Source organism: Haliotis rufescens, unplaced genomic scaffold (assembly GCF_023055435.1).
Source record: "Haliotis rufescens isolate VD_foot unplaced genomic scaffold, xgHalRufe1.0.p SCAF_6, whole genome shotgun sequence".
NCBI lineage: Eukaryota > Metazoa > Mollusca > Gastropoda > Lepetellida > Haliotidae > Haliotis > Haliotis rufescens.
In genome coordinates, this window is record NW_025964334.1 from 13,467,423 (window position 1) to 13,494,461 (window position 27,039).

The 27,039-nt window shown below is 42.0% G+C and overlaps 1 protein-coding gene across 1 annotated transcript in view; it reads left to right on the top strand.

Moving 5' to 3' along the window:
• LOC124135470 (tRNA (guanine-N(7)-)-methyltransferase non-catalytic subunit wdr4-like) overlaps nt 1-27,039 on the top strand; it is a 160,568-nt gene that overhangs the window by 124,820 nt on the left and 8,709 nt on the right. Inside the window, exons 5-7 of the mRNA XM_048386021.1 lie at nt 7,341-7,497; nt 13,639-13,751; nt 17,672-17,729. Of these exons, the coding sequence (XP_048241978.1) occupies nt 7,341-7,497; nt 13,639-13,751; nt 17,672-17,729 (328 nt within the window). The remainder of the gene's footprint in view (nt 1-7,340; nt 7,498-13,638; nt 13,752-17,671; nt 17,730-27,039) is intronic.

Genomic DNA, 27,039 nt, shown 5'->3' on the forward strand with positions numbered 1-27,039 from the left:
ACGAAATCAGATAAGCATCAAAATTAAGCAGAATGGCTCATCTGTGCATTTATCCTCAGTTTACTGGTCACGTTAGCGCTCGTTTGCCTGACGTTTCTTCCCGTTAATGAACTTGGGGTTGCGGTTTCAGCTTTGATGCCGACAAGAAATTTGTTTCCTAACAAAATGACTGGAGAGACATTTCTCTTTAAGTGCCAATAAAGAAATAAGGTTCAAACCCATGTGTTGCTTGGGCTTTGAAGAAAATGAGTCATTCGGCCATCGTCTCTTGTGGATGGTTGTGAGAAGAAGGCAAGTTTTTGGCCTGTTTTAATACCCAGAAGAGGCTGACAGGAAGATGCTTCTCACACAATTTGGTCTTAGTTGATAATTATCCCTGATTAACAAGCCATCAAAGGGCTAATTTTCCAGTATGATGAGTTTAGTGGGGTCTAACTGTGTACGATACTGAATGGCGGCTCACGAAGTAGCATCACGGTTAATTACGAAAATAGGTAATGTTGTTTAGCTAGGGGTGAAAATGAAGCAAAGTTAAGTTTGGACGATGAAATGATTTGTGGTCCCTTTTCCTTAAATTATTGCTACTTGAATAGATGTCGTTAATGAGATAAGTCCTGCTGAACTTAATGTTGAAATGAATGTTAAGAAATTATTTAAATGAAGTACCGTATTCGACGTAATAAGCTCCCCTCACCAATAAGCGCCCACGGCGATATTTGCTAATATATTGGCTAGTGAACAATCCCAATTAGCAACCCTTCCCATCGATCAATGTACAAAGGACTTATTTATTTGCGTATAATACGCACTCATGTGTTATATGAACCCTTAATTATGGGCAATTAAATTCTGGAAAAATGTATCTGTCGTATATAAACATTTCAGGCTGTCAGCATAAATCACGAAACTTATCTTTCAACCCTGTTTTTTTTCCACCAAAATACTATTCTAATAAGAGCCCCCTATTTCTAATTTTGAGAGCGCCCTGTGCGCTTATTACGTCAAATACGGTAATACATTTTATAGTAAGGGAATTTTTAAACTTGTAAATATATCTATTTTAGGCTTCCCTGAAATTTGAGAGAAAAAGTTGTTTATTTTTATGATAATTTGTTTTGATTAAATGTTTAAAAATATCCCGGAAATCATATATTTAATAGTTCTTGGATGCGATACTTGTCTGTCAAATGTGACTAAACATTATGTACTGATTCAGTTAAAGCAGGTGAGCAACAGAGCCTTGACCACATACAGGATTTTTAAGGATGGGAAATATTGCATTATTGTATCAACCCTACATACTGAGGGGCTGAAGGCCTGGGTTTGATTCCCCACATTGGTACCATGTGTGAAGCTAGTTTTGTGTGTTCCTTACCGTGATATTGTGGAAATATTGCTAAGATATTGCCAAGAGCAGTAACACCTCACTCACTCACTCACTCACTCACTCACTCACTCACTCACTCACTCACTCACTCACTCACTCACTCACTCACTCACTCACTCACTCACTCACTCACTCCTATGAGCATCCTATGGGTCCTGAGCATCTTGTTGGTTCTGAGCATAAGTGAGCTTCTTGTTGGTTCTGAGCATAAGTGAGCTTCTTGTTGGTTCTGAGCATAAGTGAGCTTCTTGTTGGTTCTGAGCATAAGTGAGCTTCTTGTTGGTTCTGATCATAAGTGAGCTTCTCGTTGGTTCTGAGCATAAGTGAGCTTCTTGTTGGTCCTGAGCATAAGTGAGCTTCTTGTTGGTTCTGAGCATAAGTGAGCTTCTTGTTGGTTCTGAGCATAAGTGAGTATCCTGTGAGTCCTGAGCATTCTAAGCATAGCTGAACCTGCTTTAGCATAACTGAGCAGTTTTAATATGAAGAAAGCAATAGAATCATTTCAATGTTGGTGTTTTTACATATAACATACAAACATACAAACATACAATCATACAAATTTCAAACCTTACACGACACATGAAGTTTAAGTATACTGTAGAAGTGACACGCGTGTGTTTGTACAGGCTGATAATCACAGCTGTGGTCCTTGGTGGTGAGGTTCGAGATCCTGCAAGGGAGGCCTCCATTAGTCAAACATACAGTAGGTCATTCCAGACAGTCAAAGTTTAGTAAATGTTCGTTTGCATCTGAAAGGATGGCGGAAAATCTGCTATCAAATTAATTGTATCATAGACTTGCTGATTCTTTTTTTTAGATAATTGCCTTGTTTCAGACCCAAACAAGTTCAGAAAGGGCATCCATCTCCCTGTCGACGTCTTATAGTTTGAATATTGCAAAGTTAAACAACAAACGACCATTGAATTCCCACACAGTTTTATTAAAATATGATATTCTCATTTTATCTATTTACATGTCATCAAAAATATTTAAAAAATCCTCTTGTCACAATTTTGCAATTGTTTACATGCCAGGGTACTTATAATCAATACTTGTTTTTTAATAAAGAAATATGGATATAAAGTCAAAGATATGACTTAGATTATTATACCAAGTTGGCACAAAGTGAATAATATAAACATGTTTCTAATGACGACCACACTCGCTTGCTCACCCGCCCACTCACTCACTTACTCATGTCATACAGACCCTGAAACAAATATATCCAAAACAGCCCATGCAAGTCTATAATGTTTGGCAAGTCTAGATTACTGCAGTCTGAAAATGAAGAAAGTCACTGGGCTCCTTTTTATTTTTTTTTATAACTATAAATTGACAACTGTTTTTTCTGTAAAATATGTTCATTTCAGTGACTAGATCTTAGTCTAGTATTTCGCCTGTATTAATAAAGTATTAAGACATTATTCTGTATTCATCTACCAGACATGAAATGAACTTATATCTTTGGTAACATTTACGGTACACTGAGGTGAGGTGAAATTGGGTTTAACGTCGTGTCCAAGATTATTGCACTTATATAGCGACGTGCATGCACGTGTGTGTGTGTGTGTGTGTGTGTGTGTGGCTGCTTGTACTAGACCGGACTGATGCCAATTTATAGTGCTAGCCCACTGAGATACCATGCCACAGTTTAACATGAATACCCCACTCAGACCCAGTATACTGACTCCGAGCTAACCAGTCCTTGCTTTAACCCCTTAATGCCGAGCGCCAGACAGGGTAATAACAAGTACCATCTTTTAAAGTCTTTTGGTATGACGCGGCCGGGGATTGAACCCTGGATGTTCCGCTCTCCGGGCGGACGCTCTACCACTAGACCACGGAGACTGAGCCTTGGCCCAAAACAGAGGGTAAAACTGTTGGGCACCTGCCTTTTATCGGATAAATGACTACAGACACCTGATCATTTATTTACCTGTAGAGAAAATTGATTTCTTTTTCTCTTTTTGTCTTTGTATAAGTTTTAGGTCAAAACCCTGTTATCATATCTAGTCTCATTATTGAACTCACTCATGTTAGTCTCTCTCATGCACGGAAATTGTTGTTACTGTTAATCCTTCACCAACCATATATAGTTCTGTACCATGCTCGCACCAGTCTTGCTTGAAAAGGGGCGGTCGGGTAGCCTAGTGGTTAAAGCGTTCGCTCGTCACGCCGAAGACCAGGGTTCGATTCCCGACATGGGTACAATGTGTGAAGCCATTTCTGGTGTCCCCCGCCGTGATATTGCTGGAATATTGCTAAAAGCGGCGTAAAACCATACTCACTCACTCACTCACTTGCTTGAAAACGGTATAGGGATCTATACCAAGAAGCTGCTATGATAGGACATTAAAGACGTTGTTATCCATTGTGTCTACTTTAAATGATTGTCATGTGTAGTTCAAAAACAGGCCTAACACTAACACTGGGACCTGCTTCATAGGTTCTGCAGTCAAATTCAGTATGATTCTACAATTATTATAAATAATAATAAGTATATTCAAGTTTTATTTTGCACAAAACAATTTGACTCATACAAAGAAAATAGAAATGAAATGTTAATTTTATTCTCAGATAATAAATATCAAGTCATGAGCCATGTTTTATATATTATTTGTATTGGAGGGAATCAAAGCTAAGGTGTTATATGTCACATTTGCCAGGTAAATGTCAATAAAATTTTAGGGTCACCGCATCAAAGTAGAGTTGTCATGGAAACTGTTCCTATTTCATCCTATTTTAAAAATGATCCATGTTATCAAACACCTTTATTGTTGATATTGTCTCAGGATTCTACTAACTGTTGAATCAATGCGTTCCTTTTGTGTTAATGATAGATCAGAATAATGGCTAGATGGCCCAGTTGGTCTTGTGTTTACGTAGCATTAAAAACACAAGATTTGATTCCCAACAAATAGGACCATGGCTTTTTTTCTCCTGATGAGATATTGCAGGATTTCTAAAACCAGTGCAAAACCTCACTGACTTGGGTTGTATTCATCAGTCATTGCTGAAGATTGCTAAAAATTCTAGAAGATTTCTGTCGATTCCTGAAGATGTCTGAAACTGAGCATGAATGTACAGGGATGCCTGATTTTAAGAATTCAAATACCACAGCGCCTAACCTCAAAGACCTTTTTCTGATTTTAAAACCGTCTTAAAACAAATATTTGGATAAATATTCTTTCCATACAAACCCTTCCAATTAACACAAACAGTTGAAATGTGCCTGTATTTATTATGCCATTCAAACAGGCAGTTCATTAAGTCCCAACTCTGTGACTGGTAACATATGCTAACACGGGTTCTGTGACTTGTGAAATAGCATTTGGAAATATTCAGGTTTCTCTTTTAAAAACCACTCCTTTACTTGGGTGAACACAAATACTGCTTCGACACTGTTTTCCTGCAACTAATTATTGATGCTTTTAATCAGACATATCAGAAGGAAAACATTTTCTTAGAATCACACCCCATCTGGAACAAAACCACCCATAAACCAGAACACATATATAGAATAGCTGAGACGGGTCTGTATCAAATTTTAATCATAGTTTATCATGACAAAAGAGGCATTTGAAAGGAATAATGAATAATTGAGAGGAATATATCATCAAGTAGAAAAACAGGTTTGTCGAGGCAGTAATTACAGGGAACTGTTTGAAGGTAGAAAGTTGTCAGTCAAGCAGGACTGTAGTTGGGGTAATGATATGCTCGGCAATTGTTTTACTATAGTTGTCACTGTGCTCACTCATTCAAAACCTGTGACCAATTTAAGGGAGGATATCGTATTGTTTTCTTTTCATATTCACATCCTTGAGTTTAAGGGGCACTGAATTGGAATTAAATTAACAAGGATTATTTAAATTGATACAAAGCTTTATGTTAATGGTTTAATTAAGCACAATTTTAACAATATTTCAAGCAATTAAATTTTGTTTTTTGTTTTTTGAATTTCACTTTCTTGTAATGTGTTAAATTGACTCCTTATTTAAAAATAAAAATTACAATTACTCTTTAATTAAGAGCTGTCTTTGTAGATGTTAATTGAGTCAGAATCACTGAACAGGGTAATGGGTTTAAGCATCAAGAGTTTTTCTGTAGCAAGAAAATAGCCCTGTTAAAGTTTAAATTTGAAGTTATCGTTTCAAGAAATATAATTATATAAGGTCTTTGAATCATTTTGATTGTTTTTTCATCAGAAGATATTAGAGGCAGTGGTTAAAATAAAATTTTACTCTGATTTTACGAAATTAATTTTGATAAGACAAAATGAGTTTTGCAGAAAACCACATTATTTTGTCAAGTTGAGGAAAGATTGAAGTGATAGTGTTCATTTCTTGATGGAGGGAATGAGGAAGGGGTGGGGGATTTCTTCTCATTGCTACGTTCAAACAAGGGCATTGTTATTGCGTGTAATAATAGGTGATTTCAGCTTGATAATAATTATTATTCTTATTATTTCATAATTCCTGTAAGTATATGTATTATCATGACATGGTAATTCAGTTTTAATTCATGGATTCAATGTTTGGTTGATTGACAAACTGAAAAGTCCCATTTAACAAGCATGAGTACAAGTCTAAAAACATTGACACCTCCTAGTACAGTAAACTAAAATCATTGACAACTCCTTGTAAAGTAAACTAAAAACATTGACAACTCCTTGTACAGTAAACTAAAAACATTGACAACTCCTTGTACAGTAAACTAAAAACATTGACAGCTCCTAGTACAGTAAACTAAAAACATTGACAACTCCTTGTACAGTAAACTAAAATCATTGACAACTCCTTGTACAGTAAACTAAAATCATTGACAACTCCTAGTACAGTAAACTAAAATCATTGACAACTCCTAGTACAGTAAACTAAAAACATTGACAACTCCTAGTACAGTAAACTAAAATCATTGACAACTCCTAGTACAGTAAACTAAAATCATTGACAACTCCTTGTACAGTAAACTAAAAACATTGACAACTCCTTGTACAGTAAACTAAAATCATTGACAACTCCTTGTACAGTAAACTAAAATCATTGACAACTCCTTGTAAAGTAAACTAAAAACATTGACAACTCCTTGTACAGTAAACTAAAAACATTGACAACTCCTAGTACAGTAAACTAAAATCATTGACAACTCCTTGTAAAGTAAACTAAAAACATTGACAACTCCTTGTACAGTAAACTAAAAACATTGACAACTCCTTGTAAAGTAAACTAAAAACATTGACAACTCCTTGTACAGTAAACTAAAAACATTGACAACTCCTAGTACAGTAAACTAAAATCATTGACAACTCCTTGTAAAGTAAACTAAAATCATTGACATCTCCTAGTACAGTAAACTAAAAACATTGACAACTCCTAGTACAGTAAACTAGGGTTATAACGAACTGAAAGGGACCAAAATGTTTAGTTTGTTATAAACGTAGTTCATTATAAGCATATATAAAGCATATACACAGCAAATGGCTGGGACCAAAATAATAGTATGTTATATCTGTCAGTTTGTTATGAATGTAGTTTACTGTACGTGTGAGTGAGTGAGTGAGTATGGTTTCATGCCGCTGTTAGCAATGTTCCAGCAATATCACGACGGGGGACACCAGAAATAGGCTTCACACATCGTACCCATGTTGGGAATCGAACCAGGGTCTTCGGTGTGACGTGCGAACACTTTAACCACTAGGCTACCCAACCGCCCCATACTGTGCATGTATTGAGTATGGTTTGATACCCTTTTAGCAATGTTCCAGTCATGTTCCAACAATGTTCCAGCAATGTTCCAGCAATGTTCAGGCAATAATCCAGCAATATTCCAGCAATACCTCCCAGCTAGAGTGCCATAAATGTGCTTCACCCATGATTATGAATATATGGTGCATCCAGTGATATTAATGTAGTCATCATCATGAGTATCATCGTATGACAATCGTTGATTACAGGAGTGTGGTGAAGCGAGGAAAGAGCGTGGCATTCACTCAGGATGAGGAGAGAGTCATCTTGTCGGACAAGTCTGGCGATGTCTACAGCTTCTCAGTATCCCAGCCTGACAGCCAAGGGGAGCTAACTCATGGCCACCTTTCCATGGTGCTGGATATGGTGAGAGGCATTATCTTGATTCGATGCAAGTTCAATTCATCTCCAGTAACACGGCTGGAGACTTGTGTTATTCTGACATACATCTTGCAGGGATGTATCCCTGGGTCTTAGATGCTGGTATTTGGTCTTGGATCTACAGCAAATGTCAGGAAAATAATCTCAATTTGGAAATATATGTTTTCCAAGTGTAGTTATGATATTAAAAATGTGCATCTTTGTAATGATGACTTGATTTCACTGAATAGTACTACCGGTAATATAGAGAAAAAGGTTTTTATCCTTAGTTTATAATATTGTTTAAACAATGTTAAAATATCTCTGAATTGAAGATAATAAAGAATTTAAAAAATGCAAATTGCATAAAAAATTGTTTTTCACCAATTTGCCTGCTATGGTCATTTTGTAAAAATGTGGGACAAATCCCTGTTTTGAACTTTGTGAGAGTAAATTCATTCTTTGAGTGAGTGAGTGAGTCAGTGAGTGAGTATTGTTTTACGCCGCTTTTAGCAATATTCCAGTAATATCACGGCGGGGGACACCGGAAATGGGCTTCACACATGGTAGAGCGGAAGGTCCGGGGTTCGATCCTCGACCGCGTCATACCAAAAGACGTTAAAAGATGGTACTTGTTGTTACCCTGTCTGGCGCTCGGCATTATGGGGCTAAAACAAGAGGAATGGTCGGCTCGGAGTCAGTATACGGCGGGGTATTCATGTTAAACTGCGGCATGGTATCTCAGTGAGCTAGCACTATAAATCGGCATCAGTCCGGACTAGTACAAGCAGCCACACACACACATACACGTGCATGCACGTCGCTATATAAGTGCAATAATCTTGGATGCGACGTTAAACCCCATTTCACCCTCACCCTCACCCTCACCACCATCAGCTGTGTCATGGAGAGGAGCACACAGGCAGTGCTCCAGATGAACTGCAGGTTTACGTAAAATACACAACATAAGTGTCGCGCATACAAATATACATGTACTATTTACAATACCCAATTGTACAACACTGACTGACTGACTGAGTATGGTTTTACGCTGCTTTTAGCAATATTCCAGCAATATCACGGCGGGGGACACCAGAAATGGGCTTCACACATTGTATCCATGTCGGGAATCGAACCCGGGTCTTCGGCGTGACGAGCGAACGCTTTAACCACTAGGCTACCCGACCGCCCCCCAACACTGTGTAATTTCACAGTGAAAGTTTTATATGTTTTTCTTCTGATCCAGAGCAAGCATCACACCTACATGAACTCTATTCCAGTGAAAAAGTGTTGTGCATTTCTTATTGGGAATTAGTCATGTTTATCTGTTCTGAATTTATGCGACATTGTGATACAGTATTTGTGGCAATGGATTTTTGAAATAAAACATACCGTATTCGACGTAATAAGCACCCAGGGCGCTCTCAAAATTAGAAATAGGGAGCTCTTATTAGAATAGTATTTTGGTGGGGCAAAAAATTTTGGTTGAAAGATAAATTTCGTGGTTTATGCTGACAGCCTGAAATGTTTATATACGACAGATATATTTTTCCACTATTTAATAGCCCATAATTAAGGGTGCGTATAACACACGAGTGCATATTATACACGAATAAATAAGTCTAGTGTACATTGATCAATCGGAAGGGGTGCTAATTGGAATTGTTCACTAGCCAATATATTAACAAATATCGCCATAGGCGCTTATTACGTCAAATACGGTAATAGAGATTAATTGAGGTAGAGTACTTCAAGTTTGGGGGACAACAGTGAGTTGAAATTCCAAAGCCAACTCTGATGTCGTATCCTTTGTGATGTAATGAGTGCCGTGACATCACAATAGCGACCACGTGTGTGAAACTGAACCTGGCAAGGCTTGCTTCATTATAAGGATGCTACACACTTTCAATGCCTAAATGAGTAAATTTTATCATCCAAAACTGGCTCCGACAGGAGATATCGCTTGGGTGAGAGCAAGCGATATCTACACTGTAGATATCGCAGCAATGAAATTGCTTCACTATGCTTTGTAGACCATTGTGATGTCATTGGTCACCATGATGTCACAGCAAATGACATCACTAATGGCTCTGCTACTGGAGCTGTAAGCAGTACTTTTTACACCTAAGACACTGCTTATTACAGTCTACAAACTGAAAAAGTTGGAAGACAGATTTTTTATGATAAATATGATCTTACTCTCGTGTCTTTTGATATCAAATATATCAACACTCATTGATAAAAGTGGAAAAAAATCCTTGGCAAGCCTGTTGATATATTTGATACCAAAAGACACTCGGGTGAGATTCTCTATATAATGATATGAAACATCAATTTTTTAGATATACACTCCATACTTTATTTAATGGCTAGTATCGGTGTTTCTTTATTTCAGTTTGAAAACAAACTCAAAACACTGTACACATACAATGCCACTTCATTCAAACATACTGTGTTTTCAATTTAGAGCTGGGTTACATGTCGATTTAGCTTCATTAAATTAAACATTTGAAACCTCAGTGCTCAGCTCAATGTATCATGATTACATCTGTAGGTAACCTAGTTCTACATTGAAAACACAATACAGTAAACAATGTTAATAATGAACATGCTTATAAGTGCTGGGGACCTATTCTGGGGCCCCATGTAGAGTTGAGGGTAATTTTCATCATTAACAGTTCTTAGCGAATGCTGTGTGTTGTGTGAGGGTTTCACTGTACACAGATTAATTAATTAATAACAAAAATTGAATAATTCACTTATTTCTTTTTAACAAACTCATTATACAAATATAATTGATATACAATTATTTATTTACTTTGGGGAGATATATGATACAATATACAGACACTCACCCGAGTGTCTTTTGATATCAATTATATCAACACGAGTTGATAAAAGTGGGAAAACTCCGAGGCTTTTTTCCACTTTTATCAACAAGAGTTGATATATTTGATATCAAAAGACACGAGGGTGAGATTTTATTTATCATCCAACATCATTCTTCCAACTTTTTCAGTTTGTAGACAGTAATAAGCAGTGTCTTCAGTGTAAAAAGTACTGCTTACAGCTTCAGTAGCAGAACCATTAGTGATGTCATTTGATTGTGATGTCATGGTAACCAATGATGTCACAATGGTCTGCAAAACATTGTGATGCTCTCACCCAAGTGATATCTCCTGTGGGAGCCAGTTTTGGATGATAAATTTTAATTGTATAAAGCCATGAGGTAACTACTGTTTTTTCTTTTGAGAACTTAGAATTCCCAGTTCTTTCACTTCTTTCACTTTCCTCCCCCCCCCCCCCAACCAGGAATATGCTTCCTACCCAGCCAGGTGTGTGCGTGTGATCCGACAAGGTGATGCGCTACCTCCTTTGTTATCACTGTTGTAGTCGTTTGACAGGCTTCATTAACACTGGTAGATAAATAGTGGTTGTTTGATCATGTTCAACTGTGGGAGCTCATGTCATATCAATAATTCAACAGGCAAACACTGGATAGTTTTACAACTACATTTTCGTGTGGGTTTGAGCAAACAAATACTTCCCAAAATCAATTTCGGATCATGCCTCGTACATGTCTTCATACATTTTTATTCATGGCAATTTTTGTGTGATCTTGTATAAAATATTCTAAAATATTGTGTTGTTTTAAATCACTGTACGACACAATAAAAGCTTATTTTTTAGATGTGAATGTAGCCAGAAATATCAGGCAGTTAATCTTCTGTAAACAGAATGTTTATGCCCAGGGAGTCAACTCCACCATTGTTATGATGGGCTATGTGGTTTCATTGATCAAATGGTTTATGAACCTTGGATTGTAGCTATATTCTTAATGTCCATAAACACAAAATGTTACATTAATGTTGATCAGGGCTGTTCCTTATATGATATGATATAATATATTTCCGTATTATTTAGAGAGAGATGAAACATAAGTTTTATTAGTTTTATGTGCCAGTCGCACTCGGTATGGGTTAAACATCTGTTTATCCTGCCATTAATTGCCTATAATTTCTTGTTGAAATACAGTCTGTGAAACAGTAAGTACAATTCTGAATTAAATGAATACTTGGGAGTTAAGGATTAGTTTTAATCAGATGCTCAGGATGCAATAAGTCAGGTATAACTGTTTTTGTTACACTTCAGGGGGGGTCGGGGAGCCTAGTGGTTAAAGCGTTCGCTCATCACGCCGTATACCTGATTCAATTCCTGTCATGGGTACAATGTGTGAAGCCCATTTCTGGTGTCCCCCGCCTTGATATTGCTGGAATATTGATAAAGTGGCGTAAAACAATACTCTCTCATTCACTTTTTTTACGCTTCAGGCTTTCCTCCCACATCAAGCCGACACGCTGTAATGTAACTGAAATACTGTCGATAGCAGTCTGAAGCTGAACTCTATATAGTTTTTTTGAATATCAGTTTACCGATTCCACTCACCAAAGCCCAAAATCAGCTATAAAAATATTTGAAAAATTGTTCAAATTTACTTATTTGCCTGACTGTACCATCTTGCATAGATTAAAAAATATATTTCAAATGTCAAATTCCTTCGAAAACCTTACCTCTATTACATCATAGCTATATGTTTTTTGGCTGCTCTCACACTATAATTTTTTTTGGATTTTTCAACAATTGTCCTCTTCACTGTGTATCTAATGAGTAGTTGTATATAGATACAAGTAACATCTCTTTTTGAATGATATTTAATCAAATGCATTTTGCATATAAATCTCATAAACACCTAATAAAATGAGTGAATGAGTTTGGTTGAACACACCTTTGAATAGTATTTCAGTTTATAATAAGGCATGTCAGCTGGCCCTTCTTGATAAGGGCTGTCGGGTAGTCTAATGGTTAAAGCTTTCGCTCGTCACGCCAAAGACCCGGGTTCCCATTTCTGGTGTCTCCCGCCGTAATATTGCTGAAATATTGCTAAAAGTGGCATTAAACCATACTCACTCACTCCTTCCGGAAAATATATATGAATTAGCTCATCCACTGGACATGACTGATGTTCTGAAAAATAATGCGTTGGCTAAAAAAATAGATTGTGTGGCTTCCCTTTCTAGAAGAGCTGACTGAAAATATTTGTCACTTTCAGATCTGTTTCAGTCCAGATCAGGGATGGTGGGGTAGCCTAGTAGTTTGAGCGTTCGCTCATCATGCTGAAAACCTGGGGTCGATTCCCCACATGAGTACAATGTGTATCATGGTCGTGATATTGCTAGGGTATTGCTAAAAACGAGGTACAACCATACTCACACAGTCCAGATGAGTTCAGAATAGTCCGACATTCTGAATTCTGTATCATTACAGTGGAGGGACGGTCGAGTAGCCTAGCGGTTAAAGCGTTCGCTCGTCACGCCAAAGACCCGGGTTCCCATTTCTGGTGTCTCCCGCCGTGATATTGCTGGAATATTGCTAAAAGCAGCGTAAAACCAAACTCACTCACTCATTCACTCCCGTGGCTCATTCCCCATAACGAACACTGTTACAAACTGCGTGCATTGTATTTTCTGAATGAGTGAATGAGTTAAAATTTAACGTCACATCGGCAATATTTCAGCCATATTGTGACGAATTGTATTTTCTGACAAGGAGTCATGATAATCATTGCACTTGAGGTTTGGATCGATACACCAACTGTGCGATCTGATACGTATCAAGATACCTTACTCACAATCCGATACGTATCATGATACTTGCATGTGCTCTAATCTGTGGTGCGTAAGCTATCTTTTTCATAGACGGGATGGCCACATACCTACAGACAATGACTGAAAATAGTACTATTCTATGAATATTAGCTTCCGCGGTGATGCGGCCGTCAAACCAGCTGTTTCAATCAGAGGAGGTTTATTGTGATTTAATAGCCTCTGATTGACCAATCAGAATCGAGTAAATTCCAAATTCATGGTAGAATGATGATTTACAGTGTCAAGTTTGGCAGTGTCAAGTTTGGCGCGATGGATGAAAATATTTATGTTTTCACTATTAACTTGCACTACTGATTAGTGTTTAGTGGAACAGTTATTAAAGCAAACATTTAAGGTCAGAATCGATATTTTTTACAAGAAGTAAAAATCGCACTTAACCGATGCATTGGAAGTGCACGATGCAGTATGTTGCTACTTGCAGGTGCTGGCAAGGGATGACCAGTATGTGGTGACATGTGACCGTGATGAGAAGATCCGAGTCAGCAACTTCCCCAACTCCTACAACATCTACAGCTTCTGCCTGGGACACACTGAGTAAGTCTAGGACACACTGAGTAAGTCTAGGACACACAGAGTAAGTCTAGGAGACACCGAGTAAGTCTAGGACACACTGAGTAAGTCTAAGGCACACTGAGTAAGTCTAGGATACACTGAGTAAGTCTAGGATACACTGAGTATGTCTAGGACACACTGAGTAAGTCTAGGGCACAATCTGTAAATCTAGAACACACTGAGTAAGCCTAGGACACACTGAGTAAGTCTTGGACACACTGATCACGTCTAGGATACACTGAGTAAGTCTAGGACACACTGAGTAAGTCTAGAACACACCGAGTAAGTCTAGGACACACAGAGAAAGTCTTGAACACACCGAGTAAGTCTAGGACACACAGAGTAAGTCTAGGACACACAGAGTAATTCTAGGTCACACTGAGTAAGTCTAGGTCACACTGAAAAAGTCTAGGTTACAATGAGTATGTCTAGGACACACTGAGCAAGTCTAGGACACACTGAATAAGTCTAGGTCACACTGAGTAAGTCTAGGTCACACCGAGTAAGTCTAGGTCACACTGAGTAAGTCTAGGTCACACCGAGTAAGTCTAGGACACACAGAGTAAGTCTAGGACACACTGAGTAAGTCTAGGTCACACTGAGTAAGTCTAGGTCACACCGAGTAAGTCTAGGACACACAGAGTAAGTCTAGGTCACACTGAGTAAGTCTAGGTCACACTGAGTAAGTCTAGGTCACACCGAGTAAGTCTAGGTCACACTAAGTAAGTCTAGGTCACACTGAGTAAGTCTAGGTCACACAGAAAAAGTCTAGGTTACAATGAGTAAGTCTAGGTCACACTGAGTAAGTCTAGGTCACACTGAGTAAGTCTAGGTCACACCGAGTAAGTCTAGGTCACACTGAGTAAGTCTAGGTCACACCGAGTAAGTCTAGGACACACTGAGTAAGTCTAGGTCACACTGAGTAAGTCTAGGTCACACCGAGTAAGTCTAGGACACACAGAGTAAGTCTAGGTCACACTGAGTAAGTCTAGGTCACACTGAGTAAGTCTAGGTCACACTGAGTAAGTCTAGGTCACACTAAGTAAGTCTAGGTCACACTGAGTAAGTCTAGGTCACACAGAAAAAGTCTAGGTTACAATGAGTATGTCTAGGACACACTGAGTAAGTCTAGGTCACACTGAGTAAGTCTAGGTCACACCGAGTAAGTCTAGGTCACACTGAGTAAGTCTAGGTCACACCGAGTAAGTCTAGGACACACAGAGTAAGTCTAGGACACACTGAGTAAGTCTAGGTCACACTGAGTAAGTCTAGGTCACACCGAGTAAGTCTAGGACACACAGAGTAAGTCTAGGTCACACTGAGTAAGTCTAGGTCACACTGAGTAAGTCTAGGTCACACCGAGTAAGTCTAGGTCACACCGAGTAAGTCTAGGTCACACTAAGTCTAGGTCACACTGAGTAAGTCTAGGTCACACAGAACAAGTCTAGGTTACAATGAGTATGTCTAGGACACACAGAGTAAGTCTAGGTCACACTGAGTAGGTCACACTTAGTAAGTCTAGGACACACTGAGTAAGTCTAGGTCACACTGAGTAAGTCTAGGTCACACCGAGTAAGTCTAGGACACACAGAGTAAGTCTAGGTCACACTGAGTAAGTCTAGGTCACACTGAGTAAGTCTAGGTCACACCGAGTAATTCTAGGACACACAGAGTAAGTCTAGGACACACTGAGTAAATCTAGGTCACACTGAGTAAGTCTAGGTCACACCGAGTAAGTCTAGGACACACAGAGTAAGTCCAGGTCACACTGAGTAAGTCTAGAATACACTGAGTAAGTCTAGGTCACACTGAGTAAGTCTAGGTCACACTGAGTAAGTCTAGGGCACACTGAGTAAGTCTAGAATACACTGAGTAAGTCTAGGAGACACCGAGTAAGTCTAGGGCACACTGAGTAAGTCTAGGATACACTGTGTAAGTCTAGGGCACACTGAGTAAGTCTAGGATACACTGTGTAAGTCTAGGACACATTGAGTAAGTTAAGTACACACTAGTCAGTCTCAGTCACCTGAGTAAATCAGTCTCAGCCACTAGAGTAAGACAGTCTCAGTCACCTGAGTAAGTCAGTCTCAGCCACCTGAGTAAATCAGTCTCAGCCACTAGAGTAAGTCAGTCTCAGTCACCTGAGTAAATCAGTCTCAGCCACTAGAGTAAGTCTAACTCAGTCACCTGAGTAAGTCAGTGTCAGTCATCAGAGTAAATCAGTCTCAGCCACTAGAGTAAATCAGTCTCAGCCACTAGAGTAAGTCTAACTCAGTCACCTGAGTAAGTCAGTGTCAGTCATCAGAGTAAGTCAGTCCCCTTAGTCCTAAAGCAATGACTAACTTGATACTGCATGTGAGTGAACCAACTGGAGTGGCTGCCTGCTCCCACCCACTTTTGGGGCAGTGAGTCAAGATGTTTAAAGTTCAACAAGTGTGGCCCATATAAGCCCATATCAAGGGAAAAGTTCAACAATTGTTAAAATCAATATGACAATGTAAAACTGTTAAATGAGGAGTGAAATATGCCATGCCTGCAAGTGCAACTGGGAAAACGAGTCATCTATTGTGCGAGTCCGCTGCCACCTACTTAAAGTCCCAGCAGGTGTCCGGTACAACTACAGGGAAAAACCAAGGGAAAATTTCATCATTGTAAATTTAATTTTAATTTATATTTGAAACTAAATTTTGTTTGAACTTTATATGCTCAAAAATCTTATGTGATGCTTAAGCATGACCGTTAAAGACTTGGTGGGAGTCTTGGATCTTGTTTTAAAAAAGTATTTTATTATTAGTTATTCTGAATAAATCCCAACCTACCCTGCCCTATGCATAAGCCTAGCTTTTAACACACTTCAGCTTAGAATGTGAGCATGAAAATGAGGCACTCTCTTGGTAAGCAATGAGGAGGTAAGGGACTGACTGTTCGATATTTGGGAGGGGGCTAGAATTGTATTGAAAGAAAACAAATTGTCCTAGAAAATACTTGAGTGAGTGAGTATGGTTTTACGCCGCTTTTAGCAATATTCCAGCAATATCATGGCGGGGGACACCAGAAATGGGCTTCACACATTGTACCCATGTCGGGAATCAAACCCGGGTCTTCGGCGTGAGGAGCGAACGCTTTAACCACTAGGCTACCCGACCGCCATGAAAATACTTGAAAGCAATAATCATGCTTCAGACAATTGCAAGAAAATAGAGTGTCTGCCACAAGTAATACATTGTTGCAAGGTGTTTTAACGAAATAAATATTTGGGGTCACAGTTTTAATTAAAATAATATCAAATTTTGCAGCTATAGCTGAAAAAACATCTAGTGTCCATAAAAAATCCCAGGTTTCACCCAGAATATCAAATGGTCTGTCCCTGTGCCTGATGTTAATAATCTTGTTAAGAAAGAACTGAATATTGTCATTATATGGTGGATCAAAGAGATTAAGTGTTGCCTACAGATAATATTAGCTAACATTGTATGTCTGTGTCATAACAATCCTCTGAATGCCAATGGATACGAAATGCTTTTGTCATTTTTTTATTTATATTAATTCTGTTCTTACTTGTTTTTGTCTGTCTAAGGATTACAGGTGTATGGTGAGAATATGCACCTTTAACCAGTTTCAAAATGCCTATTACTTTGAAAGTCCCTCTCATATCATTTTAATCCAGAGGACCAAAAATCTTTTGAAATAGGATGCCATTCAAATAATCATGAATTTTGATGAAAGGTTAATCTCATTATCTGGTGAAGCCAACTGGGTGAAGCAAATAGCCTCACCTGATGGAGCTTGCACGATAATCTTACAATAATACCACATGATTTGTCATGATCAGAGGAGGTCTTGATCTGTCGATGTGGTTTGTAATTCTTGTTTTCATTGGATGGAATTGTTTCTTGTTATAGCTTCGTCACCTGCCTCAGTTACGTTGAAGAAGACGATGTTCTGCTGTCAGGGTCAGGGGTATGTTGTTTATTTTGCATTTACTTTGAATGTTGTCATTTTTTTCAATGTTTGTTTTAAAGATTGGCTGTTTTGATGTGATTTCTGTTACACAGTTGGCTGAGAAAATGTTTGCTTATTAGTTGGTCACCTGTGGTGATCACAGCTTGGGCAGAATAGTCCCTGTGTTGTAGATGGAGATATAGTTATATTGGGGATCAGGTCAAAATGGTGGAAGAGTCATGCTCAGCTAGGACTGAGGTGCGAACAGATTCTGTGACCCTGTCAGTCAGTGACTGACTCACCCTGCCACTCGGTGACTGTCTTACCCTGCCACTCAGTGACTGACTCCCTCTCCCACTCAGTGACTGACTCACCCTCCCTCTCAGTGACTGACTCACCCTCCCTCTCAGTGACTGACTCCCTCTACCACTCAGTGACTGACTCGCCCTGCCACTCAGTGACTCACTCACCCTGCCACTCAGTGACTGACTCCCTTTCCCTCTCAGTGACTCACTCACCCTGCCACTCAGTGACTCACTCACCCTGCTACTCAGTGACTGACTCACCCTGCCACTTAGTGACTGACTCACTCTCCATCTCAGTGACTGACTCACTGTCCATCTCAGTGACTCACTCACCCTCCCTCTCAGTGACTCACTCACCCTGCCACTTAGTGACTGACTCTCTCTCGCTCTCAGTGACTCACTCTCCCACTCAGTGACCGACTCACCCTGCCACTCACTCACTCACCAACTCACTCACTCTGCCGCTCAGTGACTGACTCACCCTGCCACTCAGTGACTGACTCTCCCTGCCACTCAGTGACTGACTCACCCTGCCCCTTAGTGACTGACTCACCCTGCCACTCAGTGACTGACTCACCCTGCCACTCAGTGACTGACTCTCCCTGCCACTCAGTGACTGACTCACTCTCCCACTCAGTGACTGACTCCCTCTCCCTCTCAGTGACTCACTCACTCTGCCACTCAGTGACTGACTCCCTTTCCCTGTCAGTGACTCACTCACCCTGCCACTTAGTGACTGACTCACTCTGCCCCTTAGTGACTGACTCATCCTGCCACTAAGTGACTGACTCACTCTCAATCTCAGTGACTGACTCACCCTGCCACTCAGTGACTGACTCACTCTGCCTTTTAGTGACTGACTCCCTCTCCCTCTCCCTCTCAGTGACTGACTCCCTCTCCCACTTAGTGAATGACTCACCCTGCCTTTTAGTGAATGACTCACCCTGCCACTCAGTAACTGACTCACCCTGCCACTCAGTGACTGACTTCCTCTCCCTCTCAGTGACTGACTCTCCTTGCCGCTCAGCGACTGACTCACCCTACCTTTAAGTGACTGACTCACTCTCCATCTCAGTGACTGACTCACCCTGCCTTTTAGTGAATGACTCACCCTGCCACTCAGTAACTGACTCACCCTGCCACTCAGTGACTGACTCCCTCTCCCTCTTAGTGACTCACTCTCCCTGCCACTCAGTGACTGACTCACTCTCCCTCTCAGTGACTGACTCCCTCTCCCTCTCAGTGACTCACTCACCCTGCAACTCAGTGACTGACTCACCCTGCCACTTAGTGACTAACTCTCCCTCCAGTGACTGACTCACTCTCCATCTCAGTGTCTGACTCACCCTGCCACTCAGTGACTCACTCACCCTGTCACTTAGTGACTGACTCACTCTCCATCTCAGTGACTGACTCACTCTCCATCTCAGTGACTGACTCACTCTCCATCTCAGTGACTCACTCACCCTGCCACTCAGTGACTCACTCAACCTGCCACTCAGTGACTGACTCACCCTGTCACTTAGTGACTGACTCACTCTCCATCTCAGTGACTGACTCACTCTCCATCTCAGTGACTGACTCACTCTCCATCTCAGTGACTCACTCACCCTGCCACTCAGTGACAGACTCACCCTGCCACTTAGTGACTGACTCTCTCTTGCTCTCAGTGACTCTCTCTCGCTCTCAGTGACTGACTCACCCTGCCACATAGTGACTGACTCACCCTGCCACTCAGTGACTCACTCACCCTGCCACTCAGTGACTCACTCTCCCTGCCACTCAGTGACTGACTGACTCTCCGAATCAGTGACTGACTCCCTCTCCCTCTTATTGACTGATTCACCCTGCCACTCAGTGACTCACTCACTCTGCCACTCAGTGACTGACTCACCCTGCCACTCAGTGACTGATTCACCTTGCCACTTGTGACTGACTCACCCTGCCTCTCAGTGACTCACTCACTCTGCCACTCAGTGACTGACTCACTGTGTTAGTTAGTGCTTGTTGTTACCCTTCCTGTAGCTCAACATCAAGGGGTCAGTATGCTGTGTCTGAATCGGGTATGTTACATCACCTCCCATGACCCAAACACCCACTGACTCGCCCTGCCACTCATCTACTGACTCGCCCTGCCACTCATCTACTGACTTGCCCTGCCACTCATGTACTGACTCGCCCTGCCACTTATCTACTGACTCCCACAACCCATGGCTTGTCACCCACTCTGAATGTCCACCCCACATCCCACAAACCACATCCCACAAACCACATCCCACAACCAATGACTTGTCACCCACACTCTGAATGTCCACCCCACATCCCACAAACCACATCACACAAACCAAGACTTGTCACCCACACTCTGAATGCCCACCCCACATCCCACAAACCACATCCCACAAACCACAACCCATGACTTGTCACCCACACTCTGAATGCCCACCCCACATCCCAGAAACCACATCACACAAACCAAGACTTGTCACCCACACTCTGAATGCCCACCCCACATCCCACAAACCACATCCCACAAACCACAACCCATGACTTGTCACCCACCCTCTGAATGTCCACCCCACATCCCACAAACCACTTCCCACAAACCAAGACTTGTCACCCACACTCTGAATCCCACCCCACATCCCACAACCCATGACTTGTCACCCACACTCTGAATGCCCACCCCATGTCACACAACCCATGACGTGTCACCCACACTCTGAATGTCCACCCCACATCCCACAAACCATGACGTGTCCCCACACTCTGAATGCCCACCCCACATCCCACAACCCATGACTTGTCACCCACACTCTGAATGCCCACCCCACATCCCACAACCCATGACTTGTCACCCACACTCTGAATGCCCACCCCACATCACACAACCCATGACGTGTCACCCACACTCTGAATGCCCACCCCACATCACACAACCCATGACTTGTCAACCACACTCTGAATGCCCACCCTACATCACACAACCCATGACGTGTCACCCACACTCTGAATGCCCACCCCACATCACACAACCCATGACTTGTCACCCACACTCTGAATGCCCACCCCACATCCCACAACCCAAGACTTGTCACCCACACTCTGAATGTCCACCCCTTGTCCCACAACCCATGACTTGTCACCCACACTCTGAATGCCCACCCCACATCCCACAAACCACAACCCATGACGTGTCACCCACACTCTGAATGTCCACCCCACATCCCACAAACCAAGACGTGTCACCCACACTCTGAATGTCCACCCCACATCCCACAAACCACATCCCACAAACCAAGACTTGTCACCCACACTCTGAATGTCCACCCCACATCCAAAAAATCACAAACCACAACCCTTGACTTGTCACCCACACTCTGAATGTCCACCCTACATCCCACAAACCACATCCCACAAACCAAGACTTGTCACCAACACTCTGAATGTCCACCCCACATCCCACAAACCACATCCCACAAACCACATCACACAAACCACATCCCACAAACCACATCACACAACCAAAGACTTGTCACCCACACTCTGAATGTCCATCCAACATCACACAACCCATGACTTGTCATCCACACTCTGAATGTCCACCCCACATCCCACAAACCAAGACTTGTCACCCACACTCTGAATGTCCACCCAACATCACACAACCCAAGACTTGTCACCCACACTCTGAATGTCAACCCCACATCCCACAAACCAAGACTTGTCACCCACACTCTGAATGCCCACCCCACATCCCACAAACCACATCCCACAAACCACATCCCACAACCAATGTCTTGTCACCAACACTCTGAATGTCCACCCCACATCCCACAAACCACATCCCACAAACCAAGACTTGTCACCCACACTCTGAATGTCCACCCCACATCCCACAAACCACATCACACAACCCATGACTTGTCACCCACACTCTGAATGTCCACCCAACATCACACAAACCACATCCCACAAACCAAGACTTGTCACCCACACTCTGAATGTCCACCCCACATCCCACAAACCACATCCCACAAACCAAGACTTGTCACCCACACTCTGAATGTCCACCCCACATCCCACAAACCACATCACACAACCCATGACTTGTCACCCACACTCTGAATGTCCACCCAACATCACACAACCCATGACTTGTCACCCACACTCTGAATGTCCACCCCACATCCCACAAACCAAGACTTGTCACCCACACTCTGAATGTCCACCCCACATCCCACAAACCACATCACACAACCCATGACTTGTCACCCACACTCTGAATGTCCACCCAACATCACACAACCCATGACTTGTCACCCACACTCTGAATGTCCACCCCACATCCCACAAACCACATCACACAACCCAAGACTTGTCACCCACACTCTGAATGTCCACCCAACATCACACAAACCCATGACTTGTCACCCACACTCTGAATGTCCACCCCACATCCCACAAACCACATCACACAAACCACATCACACAAACCACATCACACAACCCAAGACTTGTCACCCACACTCTGAATGTCCACCCCACATCCCACAAACCAAGACTTGTCACCCACTCTGAATGCCCACCCCACATCCCACAAACCACATCCCACAAACCACATCCCACAACCAATGACTTGTCACCCACACTCTGAATGTCCACCCCACATCCCACAAACCACATCCCACAAACCACATCCCACAACCAATGACTTGTCACCCACACTCTGAATGTCCACCCCACATCCCACAAACCACAAACCACAACCCATGACTTGTCACCCACACTCTGATTGTCCACCCCACATCCAAAAAACCACAAACCACAACCCATGACTTGTCACCCACACTCTGATTGTCCACCCCACATCCAAAAAACCAAGATGTGTCACCCACACTCTGAATGCCCTACCCACATCTCACAAACCACATCACTCAACCCATGACTTGTCACCCACACTCTGAATGTCCACCCCACATCCCACAAACCACATCCCACAAACCAAGACTTGTCACCCACACTCTGAATGTCCACCCCACATCCAAAAAACCACAAACCACAACCCATGACTTGTCACCCACACTCTGAATGTCCACCCCACATCCCACAAACCACATCCCACAAACCAAGACTTGTCACCCACACTCTGAATGTCCACCCCACATCCAAAAAACCACAAACCACAACCCATGACTTGTCACCCACACTCTGAATGTCCACCCCACATCCCACAAACCACATCACATAACCCATGACTTGTCACCCACACTCTGAATGTCCACCCAACATCACACAACCCATGACTTGTCACCCACACTCTGAATGTCCACCCCACATCCCACAAACCAAGACTTGTCACCCACACTCTGAATGTCCACCCCACATCCCACAAACCAAGACTTGTCACCCACACTCTGAATGTCCACCCCACATCCCACAAACCATGACTTGTCACCCACACTCTGAATGTCCACCCCACATCCCACAAACCAAGACTTGTCACCCACACTCTGAATGTCCACCCAACATCCCACAAACCACATCACACAAACCAGATCACACAAACCACATCACACAACCCATGACTTGTCAACCACGTTCTGAATGTCCACCCCACATCCCACAAACCACATCACACAAACCACATCCCACAACCAATGACTTGTCACCCTCACTCTGAATGTCCACCCCACATCCCACAAACCAAGACTTGTCACCCACACTCTGAATGCCCACCCCACATCCCACAAACCACATCCCACAACCAATGACTTGTCACCCACACTCTGAATGTCCACCCCACACTCTGAATGTCCACCCCACATCCCACATCCCACGACTTGTCACCCACACTCTGAATGCCCACCCCACATCCCACAAACCACATCCCACAAACCACATCCCACAACCAATGACTTGTCACCCACACTCTGAATGTCCACCCCACATCCCACAAACCAAGACTTGTCACCCACACTCTGAATGTCCACCCCACATCCCACAAACCACATCCCACAAACCACATCCCACAACCAATGACTTGTCACCCACACTCTGAATGTCCACCCCACATCCCACAAACCAAGACTTGTCACCCACACTCTGAATGTCCACCCCACATCCCAGAAACCAAGACGTGTCACCCACACTTTGAATGTCCACCCCACATCCCACAACCGATGACTTGTCACCCACTCTGAATGTCCACCCCACATCCCACAAACCAAGACTTGTCACCCACACTCTGAATGTCCACCCCACATCCCACAAACCAAGACTTGTCACCCACACTCTGAATGCCCACCCCACATCCCACAAACCACATCCCACAAACCACATCCCACAACCAATGACTTGTCACCCACACTCTGAATGTCCACCCCACATCCCACAAACCAAGACTTGTCACCCACACTCTGAATGTCCACCCCACATCCCAGAAACCAAGACGTGTCACCCACACTTTGAATGTCCACCCCACATCCCACAACCGATGACTTGTCACCCACTCTGAATGTCCACCCCACATCCCACAAACCAAGACTTGTCACCCACACTCTGAATGTCCACCCCTCATCCCACAAACCAAGACTTGTCACCCCACTCTGAATGCCCACCCCATGTCCCACAACCCATGACTTGTCACCCACTCTGAAAGCCCACCCCACATCCCACAAACCAAGACTTGTCACCCACACTCTGAATGTCCACCCCTCATCCCACAAACCAAGACTTGTCACCCCACTCTGAATGCCCACCCCATGTCCCACAACCCATGACTTGTCACCCACTCTGAATGCCCACCCCACATCACACAACCCATGACTTGTCACCCACACTCTGAGTACCCACCTCACATCCCACAACCCACATTCCAGAACCCACAACACTACATCCAATGTTCTATACCTCCCCCCCGCCCCCCCCTCCAACTCTTATGAACCCTGATATCAAGATGTTATTTTTCCCTAATTGTAATTGTACACTTCGACAGTTAACAGTTGATAATGTATTGCTTGCATTCGCATGTAAATGTTCCTAAAATCATGTCAGCAGTTTGCAGTTAATATTAAATTGTGACTGACAGTCGAGCAAGTGGTTAATCTTTTCATAACAATTGGAATGGTTGGTAGCATAGATTATGAGATATAGGAAATCTATGTGTGACCGTAAGCATATAGCAGCCAAGCTTGACTGGGACACACTTGAACCTTAAAGACTTTTTCACAACCACATCTGGTGACGTCGCCATTTGTGCAACAGCTGCATTTGACAAGCGTGATTCTATGTGGAACATCAAGGCTATCGTGAGGGTTGACTGCTTCTGCTGTTCCAGCTCAAGAACGCAGGAGACAGGAACGGCATGTCACACTTGCAGGCATTCAACAACACAATTACATATCATAAACATGTGCGAGTAATAGTTCAGCATTACGTATATGGAACATTTTGGTCTTTGTTGAATAACAGCTGTCCACTGAAAAGATAAATCTAAAAATAAAAAAAAAAACAATTATAGAAACTTATTTGCTGTTTAATTGAAAAAACGCTTATCCCCTCTGTGGACATTTGAATATTATATTGGTACAGCTTTTCATAAGTCTCTAAGGGGTGTACATAGTATTAGTTCTGTGTTGTTAAATTTAAAAGAACTGAAACTTTTAACATGAAAACCTTTTTTTAAATTTATCAATTTATTTTTATATTGCGTCTCTAGTACTGTTTGGTTATATATTGCCATTTAATGTTAACTTGTGTAGTATGTTTGCAATAAGTTTTAGAGCTTTTAAGCACAAATAAGCACACCTGATAACCCCTTTAACAAAAGCGCTACAGTTTTAGTTTTTATGTAGGTTTGATGCCAGTTTGATAGGCTATACTGTAAATCGTGAAATTAATGTGTCTCCAAATGAATGCGACCACTGGACCCTAGCCCAAAATGCGACTCAATATGAATGCGACACCCCCTCCTCTCAAGCATCAGTGGATTCTATCTAAAGATGTCCTCAGTTATTGTGTGTTTTTTTCATGAATACAGAAAATGTGTTTCCTTTCTCTTTTTGTTTGTTTGTTGTTTAATGCTGCACTCAGTAACATTCCAGCTATATGAGGACAGTCTGTAAATAATCAAGTCTGGACCACACAATCCAGTGATTGACATCATAAGCATGGATCCACACAATTGGGGTTCGATGACATGCATCAACCAAGTCAGCGAGCCCCACCACCCGATCCCGTTTGTCGCCTCTTACGACAACCATGGGTTGCTGAAGACCATTTCTAACCCCTTCCTCAATTATCGTGTATATGATTCTCACCCAGAAACTCGTCCATTATTATCATATCTCAGTATTGTGTTTTATGTTCATTCCATGTTTTCCCCACCTTAGTCTGGGACATGAATGTTTGAGAGCCACATTGGTTATCTGCTTGGGCAAATTATTATTTTTTTTATATATATTTTTGTTGCATTTTTGTACAGGTTGTGCATGGTTACTTATATACATTGCAGTTGCAAAGATAATATAGATCTTGAACATGACATCTAGATAATAAATAGGTTATGAAAACAATGACCAGAATTGATAGAAATAGTCAGTTCTGAAACTTAAGATGGATGAACATTTTGAAATGAGCATGCAATTATTGTGCTGTGTATCGACTGCCAGTTAGTGGATTCTGAGTTGCTGTGGCCTGGTACTAACGTAAAAGTGACGATTTCCTGAATTTGTGCTTTAAGATTCCTGCTTGCCCGACCAGCCTTGTTTTTGTCTCCGAGGGTCAACTTTTAGAACATGCATGTTGAGTCTGTCTGAATCACTTTTGGAGATTTAGCTAACTTAATAGGCTGAACTTATAAATATTATGAGCTTATAGCAGGTGTATAAATTATTCTCAACTGTACTTTTTTATCTTCATTGTGGTCCAGTGTCACAAGAAACCTGATCTGGCAACATTTAACAATTGAAGTAATGTGACCTGTCACTGAAGTAATGTGACCTGTCTGTGACCTGTCACTG